The 12,533-nt window shown below is 38.5% G+C and overlaps 1 protein-coding gene across 1 annotated transcript in view; it reads left to right on the forward strand.

Moving 5' to 3' along the window:
- The first annotated feature begins 8,455 nt into the window (after positions 1 to 8,455).
- The window catches only part of GALNT2 (polypeptide N-acetylgalactosaminyltransferase 2), a 45,597-nt gene continuing 41,519 nt past the window's right edge, over positions 8,456 to 12,533 (forward strand). The window contains exon 1 of the mRNA XM_009644150.2: positions 8,456 to 8,561. Coding sequence (XP_009642445.1) covers positions 8,456 to 8,561 — 106 coding nt within the window. The remainder of the gene's footprint in view (positions 8,562 to 12,533) is intronic.

Consider the following 12,533-nt stretch of genomic DNA (forward strand, 5'->3'; position numbering starts at 1 on the left):
AACAAGAGCTATGGACTTTGAAAGCAGCACAGTGGGCAGATACTGTTTGTGCATCAAGCCATGTCCTACACTTACGGGACCTGTCACCACTCTTTCTACCTTGTCCAATTCCAGAAACTGATCAATTAAAACAGTCAAACAAAAAAAATTAAAATAATTCTTTGCAACCATTATAAAGTGTGGGAAAAGTAGGTATGAGATACGCATGCTAAAATTAATGCTGAGTACGTACCTCAAAACACTTTTTAACCCATATGAGACACGATGACCAAATGCTCCCTGGAGGTGGACATAGGACGTACCAAGAAGCTTTTAACAAGTTGCAAATAGTAAAGTTTTGTGGCATCTTCCCGACTCTTTTTGCTATTGAAGTTGTTTTGGTTTTGTTGTTTTGTTTTGTTTTTTTTAGTATATGTATAACAGATCAGATCACCCAAATCCTTTTGTTTGATGACTTATCAATTTATTCTTAGACTTTTTTCTCAATCTAGTGCAACTAATAGAGCAACATAAACATCATTGCTGTTGGCTGTACACTTACTGTGTAAATCATAGAACTATGTGTCTGCACTGACAATAACGTAGAATAGAACTTAGAATAGAATGCTGTTTTAAACATTATTTTAAAAAAACATGAATTAACTATTGAAAGAAGTGCCTTATTTTTGTCTCCATCAATCTTTCCTTTTGGGCATTAAAATTGAGTGATAATAGACTTAAATGTTATCTTGAATTTAAGTAATCATTGCAAATGTTTTGTGATGTTTTATTTCCATAGTCTGTGGCAGGTGGTGCAGACAAGTGAGATTTTTTTTTTTTTTTTTCAAGACATGATAAATTTAGCAGGAACTATTAGATACTGTTTCTGACTGCCTGCTGCCATCCTTAGAGATGGTTATTCCTTGCTTTCAGAGTTACTGGTACGCTTGAGAGTTTACCCTTCCATCAGTTCCAGTACCCTTTAAATGTTTCTTCTCTTCGCCCCTTGCCATCCACCCTTGTACTTTTACACAGCCTCGTGAATCATGAGATTTGAATAGCCTTAGGAAAAAAAAAAACAGCAAAGCCTTTTAGTACTCCTCTGCAGTGTTTCCGTTGCATTCATGTTCTTTTGGGTGCAAGAGACTTTCCCCTTGTTTCTGCTGTTCCTGTGGAGAGGTGACAGTCTCTCCCACGAGTCGGAGCGAGATGTTTTGCTTTCTGGTCCTTGGGCACTTCACAGCAGGTACTGGTCCTGCTTCTGCCTCTGCAAAGAATTCTTTGCTTGCTTGGTTGGGCTTCTTTCAGTGTGGTAGACGTGGGTTAGCCGATGTTGTTAGAAGTAGCCTCTGGCAAGAAGATGGGTTGTTATCCACCCATGCTTTATCTGTGCGGGGTGTGTGTGTTATTGCACCATCTTGACTGTCTTCTCGGTCTGGGGACCACTTCAGCTCCAACAGGTTTTTTCACTGTACGGATGAAGAAAACAAAGGGTGTGCTGTAGTTTTTTGGGTTTGTGGGCTGTTTTGTGGGTTTTTTATTTCCTCTTTCTGGTGGTATACTAGGTTGCCAGTTTTGGAAGGCAAGTAGCATTTAGTTTTCTGCTTTCTTGGTAGGTAATAAGGTTGACCACTTAGTTTAGACACTATTAGAGTAGATGAAATCTCCAGGCAGAAGTGGACATGATTTCTTAGAGGTCACCTGGAGCTGGACACCTGAATTCTTATGGAGGTCTAAGGGTGGTATGGGTTTTTTTAATACATTTAGGATCATGTTATATGACGTCAGATGCGTACAGAAGAATTTATTGCTTGTATTAACTTATTGCAATACTGCAGTCCAAAACTGCATAGCATTTGCAGGCTAATCAATTATCTCAAGTATATTAAACCAATGTTGGCATTTGGGTGGTAAGTCATGCAGTTACTTTTAGGTTAACTTCAAATTTTAATTAGTTCCCTAAAGATACTGAAATGCAAATCTTCATATTTAACACCTTACCTATACTTAAAAGCCTACTGCCTGAATAGCCCTACCTACCCTACTTGAGGGTTTCTGTTACTCATTGGCTCTTATTAGTTCAATAAGCTTATTGTGCCCAGAAATCTTAAATGAAGTTGAACCAGAACTTCCAGTTGATCCCATTTGCTGTACAAATAAGTCTTATGCTGCAAAGTTGAATAAGACCTTCCTCAGAGGATATGTATAACAGGTACTTCAGTTAAAGCATTATTTTATCTAATCCATTCTGGCTTTATAAAATGTCAGGTTTTATAGTTGTTTCAGTACTTCAAATAGTGCCTGTAAGCTCTCAAATATGTACTTTGCCCTAAGTAAAGGTAAAATTTACAGAGAAGGTGGGGCATTAAGGCATTTAATTTTGTCTGGAGGCTACAGCTTATAGTAATTGGCATTTCCAAAATGTTTTGAGTGTATTCACTGAGATTATATCTAAACATATTTCCTATATATGGCGCCATCAAAGTATAATCTTGATTACTTTCCCCCCTTATTTTAGAATTTAAAATTGCCTTCTTGTATGCATGAGTGGTGTGTGTTTGTTCCCCCCCCTGCTGGAAGCTTCTATTTTTGTTTTGAATATTCAAACATATGAAAGGAATGTACCTCTGGCAGCAATTTACTTAAACTGAGTAAAGGAATCAGAATAAAGATTAAATCATCTTTGCTGTCATAATTTCAGTCATTACATCTAACAGTGGTAAACAAATATCGCAAAGTGTATGTGTGTATATATTCATTGGTTTTTCTGGTGCACTTGGAAATGTCTGTTTTACTAATGGTAAGCAAGTTGGCAACCGAAGGAAGTCAGCATTTGTTTACGGGATATTCCCTGCTTGTCTTGCCTGTAAGAATCGGTGTTCCAGGCATTTTCAGAGCATGCTTTATCTCTGTTTCATACAAAACATTTCTGCTGACGAGGGAAGACATGGGTGCCCCATAATGTAATTAACTTGAATTGCTAGAGTGCTTGCCTGGCACGTAGGAAAGCTGGATTCATTTACTACAGCAAGAGAGACTTGGAGTCATGTTCCTGAAGAACTCTTGGAAGGCAGCAAGCGAGCGTTGGGTCAGAAAGTGAGCCGACACGCTGGATCCTGTGCTCTGCTGAAGGTCCTCCTGGGTTAGGAGGAATTGGGGCTTCAGCGCCTGCTTAGCTATTCTATAAGCACCTAAAGTGATGTATAATTAAAAGATTGAAAACTGAATTGCAGGGGTGGGGGGCGTATGTGGGGGGAAGAGGCAGATAGTAAGTGCCAGCAGTAGCAAAGAAGATTGGGCTCTGTGGCTTAGGCAGCTGTTTGACTCCACTTGGCTTTGAGTCCTTTTCTTAGGTAACTAAGCTCTGTAAGGAGCCTTCACGCTTGGTGTAGGGATCTGAATTGGAGCGGGCATTAAACTGTTGCAATGCCAAGTGCTGCTCTACATAACATCAAAGTGCTTCTGTGTATCTGTCCCCAAGTACATGATCAGAAGTATATGAAGTGCTGAGAGGAGTGTCTGCTGCTACAAGAGCACCCCTTCCAAAATCATCAACCGATTTCACTGAGTCTGTACTGCATGATGCAGTGAAGCCTTGTATTAGGCCAGCTGGATCAAACGATGCTCTTTGAAGATGCTTCCAGTATTCAGAAAATCAGCAGCAGAAAATCTGTCTGCAGTTGGCCCTTGGCCAACATCTTAAAAACAAGTACCAAAACAGATACTAAGCCTTAGCATGTATTTTGTCCCATGAAGCCACATTTCTCAATTTCTCTGTCTGAGTGTATGCTACCAAGGAAAGTAGAACTTTGTTTTATTCTGTGTAATTCCCCACTTTCTACGCTGCGTGAACTTTGAAAAGTTGTGCTGGTACATGGTGATGAGCAAAGCAGGGAGTTCGACGTGCATCTAGGATAGCTGGATGGCTTTAGCCCTTGGGTAGTGCTGTGTGTTAGCCTGTGAGATGTTTTCATTTGGCTTGCTGCTGTTCCCATGGAAGAGAGGGTGAACAGCTGTCCAGGTAGCACGTGGTGCAGTCATAGCTGCCAGCCACCTCCCGTGCCCAAATGTTGCATATTGCTCAGCATCTGGGTCTGTCTGAGAGAGGAATGGCTGGTGGTGGAGGCACACTCAGCTCCCACTTAAGATGTTTTCAACCACAAGAGCTTTGCTGAAGTCGGTGTTGACTTGCCACTTGTAAGGCGTGTGATATCTTAATATATCTAGTGATGTTACATGTTGGTAAGTTGTTCTCTTGTTGATAGGAAGCCAGTGTAGGATAGAAATCTCTGCTATAATGAGTTCTAATACATAGCAGTTAAATGTCAAATCCGTGATACTTGAAACTTTAATTAAAAGAGAAAAAGTACTGGAAGACAGAAATAGGAAAAACAGTAGTGGTTTTAAGTGTTTTTTAGTGTTTTTTATATAGGAGCAATACTGAGCCAATTAAATCAGTTTAATATTTTTTTTTTTTTGAGCCAAGTAAAATAACAATTGACAAAATGCTAATTGCTCTGCAGTGCTTGTAAGGAATATTGTATTCAATGCAAACAAATATACCAAAACCAGAAAGGTAAGTGGCCTGGAAGATCTAAGTAATGGTAATGAAATTATCCACTAACGTATGTCTGTGTATAATTACAGGTTTCTAAACTGAAACAGCACTGGTCTTAAATTTCTTGTTGAATGTGATTGTGTCTTCTTGTAGATCTGTAGAAATGCTGTAAAAATGTGTTTGAATCTTGCTTTGCATTTGTACTACCTCATCCTGCCTTTCCCCCCACCAGTCAGAGCAGCTGCAAATGTGTAACTAATCATTTCAGGAAACGATTTTTTCAAGTCTGATCCTCAAAACTGGAGTTTCATACTGCATCTTTGTCATATCTCAAATTCAATCTACTACGTAGTCTTAATGGCGTGGGTGAGTTGAGTAGGAAAAGAAAAGGGGTAACAGCAAGGTTTGTAAACTGATGTAGGCTTTCTGAGACATAGGCAGAGTTAGTATCCTGAAAGAAAAAGTTGCTGCACTTCAGTGATTAATCAGCCTAAAAAACCCCTAAAACTCACCAAAGTTTATTCAATTTAACCATAATGAATTGTGGTTATGGTTTGCAAGGAATGTTTTAACAAATTGGTAAGTAAACATACATCACCTTAACTTCTGAGCTTTTGGAGTAGCAAAGATATTTAGATAATTGAACTTAAATTTAATTTAGGTTTATTTGGTACATCTAAAGTATTACTACGATACTGTTGTAAGATTTCCCACTGAATGGAGTCAAAAGGTTGCAGTTTTGTTTCTTTGCATGTTGCCTGGTACTGAATCAGGAATTAATGGGAAACAGTGCCATGATGTGTAAAATTAATGTATGCCAAATCCCTGTAACGTGTGCAATACAACTGGCATGTACTTACTTTGATGTTATGTGTGTCCTGGCCTGAGAAAATAACTGCATGAATAACAACCACAAATGTATTACTCTTGTGGCATTCCATGTGCATTTATGTTTGGTTAGTGTTTATGCTAGTTGGCCAGCTGCCTTTTTATTTTTTAATAAGCTCAAAATCCTCATTGAGGTGTGTTCACGGTATTTACATGTTTACGTTGTAGCCTGATATTGTCAGTTTTTTTTAGTATGTCGGGAAAATAGTATTTTAACATATTAAGTGCTAATAGTATTTTAATATAGAAAAGTCATTAGCCTTTTTAATTTTTATTCATTAAATCTCTCTTGTGCTCTCATGATTAAAGAGCTGTGCCTTTTAAATGGCTTCAGTTGATTTCAGTCTTGCTTTAAGCTTAGCTTTTTGTGTGAATGACTTGTCGGTGCAAGCATTGCTATCTTCTACCAAGATTACTCATCAAATGCAAGTGGCTTTTTAAGATCACACTAGAAGTTGGGATTTTGTTTCACTCCAAGCAAGCTGAAAAATCAACTCTGTCCTGCGATGATGACAACATAGGAATGTCATTTGACCATATGGTTCGTTCGTGTACTGCATCAAATTAACATGCTGAAGCAATTTACAGTCAGGATTCTAAAGAAACTGGTTGTATTTATGTCTATGGTTTTAATGTCTGCTTTCTTCTCCTTTTGTGCACTTGAGTTCCCTCTAAAGGATAAACCATATTGTTTGCCCCTAAAAGGCATGGGATGCCCACATGTACTTTCCCAAGTGCTTTGAGTAATCTATTTTAGAAATCATTAAAATGGACTTCTTTTGGAGAAGAAAAAATGCCACAAAGCCCTAATCTAGGGCACAAAGGTTCGAGGTTAATATCCCGTACTGTCCTATTCCTACAGCGTTTTGTAGGGAGTCCTAGGAGACAAGTTGAACATCCAGTAATCTGCGGTGGGAACTTTCATCCTGGCAGTGTGGCTCCCCTCAGAATTTCTAAAGGCTGTACCTAAGTAGTTTTCTGGAAGCCTCAAATTTATAAGAATTTTAAATGGCATTTAGCTATTGGATCTCTAAATCTAACCTTTGCCTTTGGTAGTTTGTGTTAATTAAAAAAACCCCCACAACAGCAACAAAAACCCCAAGTGGAAGAACTTAATAATCATGCTTAATGGCACATGCTCCTCAGCTGGGAGGAAGAATGGGAAAGAAATTACTGCAATTTTTTTGGTTGCTTAATGATGTTTTGCATTTATTTTTCAGTTTACGTATTTTTTTTAGACTTGTTACAGTAACTTGGGACAGTGAAGGGCTTAGTGGAATTTTGCAAAACTTGACGTTCTTACTGGGAAGATTTTTCTTCCAGCTACAGTTGATACTTGCACTTACTAAGTGTTTCCATAGCATTGCTATCTTTCAACATGGCACACAAAGCCAAATAACTAGTGAAATACAACTTTCCAGAACCATAGAAAGTTTCTGTTTCAGTGTGCTGGTGGGACTGAGTGCACACTGAGAAATACTTCCCCTCGCCAGCATAAGCCTTGAGAATTTTCTTGAAATGTGGTGGGTTTATTGTTTTTCTTTTTTTACTTATTTATTGTTATTGCTTTAATCTTTATTCAAGCAAAGATGTTGACCTCCACAAGGCCCAATCACTCAAAGCATGGACCAGATAATGAATGTGGTGTAAGAACCTCGACAAATTCTCTCTCTGGTATTCCCAATGCACAATTCTATGGAAAACATGCATTTGTAGCATTTCATTCTTAACAGATTTAGGGTTTATATGGCTGTTCTTCTCTGAAAATTATTAACAACTACAAAAAAGCCTCAGTATTCAGTTTTGCATTTCAGTGTTTTAGCCTTTTTTCAACATATTTCCAGCTATTAGCGCCTACCTAATGTATGCACTGAAGCTGAATTTACATTGGAAAATTCCGGTGTGCCTGGGGACATCCTGAAATGATACCATTTGTGGTAGAAACGTTCCCCAAAATGGATTTGGCCTGTTCCAGCTACTTGCTAGTCTACCCAAAGAATTCCCAGATGTGGCTTAGGAGCTGGGATGGCAGAGACGGTTTATAGTATGCACTTTGTACGCCATCACCTGTTCTGGAGGCTCAGGGAGATTCCTAGAAGAGGTATGAACCATTCTGCACTGCTTGGCTTCAGTGGCTGGTAATGTTCCGAGGTGCACTGGATTTATTAGTATAGGCACAGTATTGCATCTTCTTACATGATGAAGTAAAGGCGTTGCCTTTAGTGAGGTTGTGAAAATAAAACCAATGTTATATTGGGACTTATTCAGTGCAGACTTAAAAAAAAGAACAGAATTTCCTTTGGCAGTGTGCGAGAATAACAGAAGCTGGTGGCACTTAACTCAGCTGGCTAAATGTAGTGTGCAAATAAGCGTACAGTTGCTAATTGTTTTTTGTTTGTTTTTTTGTTAAAAAGTTACCACCTTCTCCACTTCTTCCAAATGCACAATGTGATAAGGACCCAATCTGAGCTTGCAGTCTTGTATGTTTTTTGGTAATGAGCATCCAAGAGTGTTTTCCTCTGTTGAAAGGAAAATAAGATTTAAAGATTTAGAATCAATGTTGGAAATTGGAGTAGGTGGGGGGATGAAAATTGTTACTACTCCCCCCCCCCAGCCCGCCATGGGTATTATCAATATTACTGGCATTGCAAATCCAGTGGAATTGCCTGTGAAACCCATGATAAGCTCTGCCGAAATGAACACATGAACATAGCAATCTGCAGACATTTTGGAAGGTTTTTTCCAGTTGGAAAGCCGCCACTGTGGATATAACTGCTAGATAACCTGACTTCTCTTTTTCAGATAACTTTCCTATTTGGCCTGTTCCTTGCTAGAACAAGGCTTTCTTTAAATTTTTGTTCTGTTTATTATGTCTTTAAAGTAATGAAGGAAATAGTCTTCCTTTCTCTTAAAATCCAAAGTTAGGTCTCTTGGACTGCTTCATGAGTTTAAAATCCACAGAGCTTAGCTATTGCTGTTTGCTTTGAAAACAGAAAATTTAAATCAATTAAGGAGATTATTTTAAAGATGATGTACTCTTTTCAGGAGGACCCAAATGATATCGACCCCAAAAGGAAAGACGTGCGTGGTAACGATGGGGAGGACAAAGCACAAAGTGTGGAGACGCTACCTCCAGGTATTGCAGTAACGTTTGTTATGAAAGATCCACAGCCATAAAATATTTATCCTTGAAAGCCATAAAACATAGCAATTGTTCTGATTGACTCATTGTAGTTTGGAAGTGCTGGAATCGTTCTAGCAATGTGTACTACTTAAAGCTTCAGCTTCCTTAAATCTTACCTGCTTCGCTACTCCTTTGGGTTTTAAAATCACAAAGAATGGAACTCTGCTAGTGTGTTTGTCTTGTTCTGCAATAGGTTTGAGCTGCTGTCAAAGCCTTTGGTACCAAAGTAGTCCGTTCTGATGGATAGTGCTGGCAGGAAGCAGACAGGTTGTCTTGGGACCTTGGTTCTGACTGAAGATTCAGCCAAGGTTCATACATTTTTAGTTTTGTCTAGCTTTTGCTGTGGTAGTTTTTCCTGAGTGCACTGATGGTGTACCTTTATTTTTCTCATATTTGCTGAGTATTCGTTGTTGACAAATAAAGAGCAACACGAATTTTGTTTAGTTTAATGAAGTGGTCTCATGCCTTGAGGATGAGCTAGGAAAATTAAGTGTTAAGGAAACTTCATTGCATATAACTGCTTCCATAAAATTTCTTTTACTGCTTAACTGTTTCACATCAATGAGATTTAATATATAGCTAACCTGACATACCAAGGAACACAGAAATAGTAAAATGGATTTGAATATTTTACACTGTATCTAAAAAGTTCACCATACAACTTCTGCTCAGATAGCTTCACAACATGTTTTACTCTTTTTTCTTTTTTTTTTTTTTTTTTCTCCAATTAATCCTAATGTTTGGCTTACAAATTTGTCTTAGCCAAACGTTTGAAATACTACAAGGTCTTGTAGAAAGCACTAACCCCAAGGTAAACTTTCCTTTAAGCATGGAAACTTCCATCCCAATAATGTGTGAGGTACGATTTTTGTTTTACAGTCTTAGACTCCTGGTACAGTGTAAGCTGTTTGACATTTATGGCTTTTTTCTGTAGCCTTTGGCCTACCTTGCCTTAGCTGCTTTCTGGAGATGGGAAGCAAGAATCTGGTTATGTATGCTTGCTTTTCTGGCAAAACCTTTACTTGTGTGTGAATTGGGAAATAAATCCTAAAAAGTTGAAAAGCCTGGCTTATTTAACCTGGTTTCTGGCAGATCTTTCCAAATATTTTTTTTTTCCCTTAACAGAAGTCTCTGCAAATATTGTTACTGGGATTATAGGTCAGCCAATTTTGCACCTTCCAGATACTATTCTTATTTCCCTTTTTTGAATGTTTATGTATTCCAGGCCAAATCCTATACATTTCCTCTAAGACCTTCCTTTCCCAGTGGCCCTAAGTAGCCATCTGAGTATTAAAAGAAGTGGGAAGTGTCACAGGTTGAAAGGGAGAGACAGCAGAAGCTGGAGGGGTTGATGCTAGAAATAAAATTAAGTGTAAAGTAGAGCAGGTCAGGGGTTCTTTTATTTCATCTGTTGATTAGTAATCTCTTATGGCTTGATTTAACAGGTAGGAGAATCGTTACTACAAAGTAGTTTAAGTGTCTTGAGTAAAACATCAAAGGCTACGCAGACAGAATTATGCACTCTTGAATCACTATTTTGATTATTTTCAACTTTTGAATCCTTATGGCAATGAAGCTTGGAATTCATATTTCTGCAGATTCTTTGCACTGTTTTAAAGCAAAATGATAATATTTTAGGAGGGCTTTGGTTCAAAATGTTCTTGCTTTTCCACTGAGGTTAGGAGACCTGTAGTTTAGGTTTCGGCATTATGCAGTGTGGTACCTTTCAGAAATTCTCAGAATTAGGGAATTGTTTATTATCTTTAATCTTTATATAAAGCCATTTTAAAGATAAATTGTTCGGGTTTTTTACTTGCTGTACATCAGAGTGTATCTATCCTTTGTAATTTGGTAACTTTTTTATATGCTATAAAAGTCTGTTTCTTCTTTCGTGAAAATAGGGGTGTTAGCGCTTGTAGTTAGAAAGACTGACCCTGAACTGTCTGCATGGATAACTAAAGCAAAAGTGCATAACCAGTTCTCTGTAATGACAGGAGTTTCAACAGTTACTCTAACAGCACTTTTTGTTAGATAATGAAGATCTGGAATCTCCTAATGCCTGTAAGTCAAAATAATAATATTTATATTGAGTATCCTACTGCTTTTAAGCTGTATTAAGTCAGAAGGAGGGAGTGCAAGCTATTTCAGGGATTTTTGTACCCATCTAGCCCTATTCTTTGTTGCCTGCTGCTTGGCTGCATGCAGATTTATCTGCTATGCTTTTTTTTTTTTCCTCTTCAATCTTACTTCAAGCTGCTCTTACTGTTATCTGACTTTTCCCTAATAGATCTGATTCATATTGCACATGGTTGACAGGGCCTTCTGCTGGAGCCAGAGCCAGGCGTTGCCGCCTTCCTGGCTCCTGAAGCCAAACTCACTTGTTCATCTATTCTGTGAGCTGTCACTGCTTTTCAGTAAATTTAGCCCTATGAAGTGGTCTCCTTTCTTTCTTCTCAAATTTACATTGTGCTTTCTAGACTAGTGTTGCATTTGCTGGTTTTAAAGTCTTGGAAAATGGTAAATGATAAATCTTAAATTATTTATATCAAGCTCTACTTAGATAGAAACTGGAATGGAATAAAATATACCAAACTAGCACTATTTTTTTAAGTACAGATACTTATTACAGAGGAAAAAAAATCAAAATGTGCTTCCTATTTAAAATCAACCAGCTTATTATTAAAAATGATAGCAGTGAATTGCACTATTTTTGTTGATTGCCTTCTCCAAGACTTCAGAGTTGGGAAATACTTGGCACAAAAAGAAGCAGCTTCACTGGATTTCACCTTTTTCTTGTTTCTACTCAGCTTCTCAGTCTCAGAACAGACTGTAAAATAAGTATTTTAGGTTTAGCACTGCAGCATATCCTGATTCCAGGTTCTTAGCTGGTTCAGTGTTCCCCCACCCCCCCTCCATTTGACTCTGGTAGCAAACTCTGCAGTTTGCTTACTGTTGAGTTTAAAAGATTAATTTGTTGTCATGTTAGGTCTCAGTACATGTAAACACACATTTGCTTGAATTTGAAGTTAAAGTTGCTTAATTTAAGTTTGAAATAATGTACTTGTGTTTTCTGATACTCATTCCACCTGGCAAAGTCATTGAAACTCGGGAAACTACAGAGCCAGCTAACTCCCCAGAAGAAATTAAATCAAACTTGCTCCTATATGTGTACCCCAGGAAAGCATACAGCAGAAACAGTACCTATTATTGGAAAAGGTTCTGTTAAACCATTTCTAACTTCAAGATTTAGTTGATAAATTGTCAGAAGGGCAAGCTTTTCAGCAAAAGTGAGGCTGGACAGTATACTTAGAATCAGAGAATCATTGAGATTGGAAAATACCTTTGAGATCATGAAGTCCAACTGTTAACCTAACACTACCAAGTCTACCACTAAACCATGTCCCTAAGCACCACATCTACCCGTCTATTAAATACCCCCAGGGATGGTGACTCCACCATTTCCCTGGGCAGCCTGTTCCAATGCTTGACAACCCCTTTTTTTTTTTTGTGAAGAAATTTTTCCTCTTATCCAATTTAAACCTCCTCTGGTGCAACTTTAGAGTGTTTTTCTTGTCCTATTGCTTGTTACTGGGGAGAAGAGGCCAACCCACACCTCACTACACCCTCCTTTCAGGCAGTTGTAGATGGCAATAAGGTCTCCCCTCAGCCTCCTCTTCTCCAGGCTAAACAACCCCAGTTCCCTCAGCTGCTCCTCATCAGACTTGTGCTCCAGACCCCTCACCAGCTGCTTTTCCCTTCTCTGGACATGTTCCAGTGCCTCAATGTCCTTCTTGTAGTGAGGGACCTAAAACTGAACACAGTATTTGAGGTGCGGCCTCACCAATGCTGAGTACAGGGAAAGGATGACTTCCCTGGTCCTGCTGGCCACACTATTCCTGATACAAGCCAGGATGCCATTGGCTG

The sequence above is a fragment of the Egretta garzetta genome, unplaced genomic scaffold, assembly GCF_000687185.1.
Source record: "Egretta garzetta isolate BGI_Z169 unplaced genomic scaffold, ASM68718v1 scaffold118, whole genome shotgun sequence".
NCBI lineage: Eukaryota > Metazoa > Chordata > Aves > Pelecaniformes > Ardeidae > Egretta > Egretta garzetta.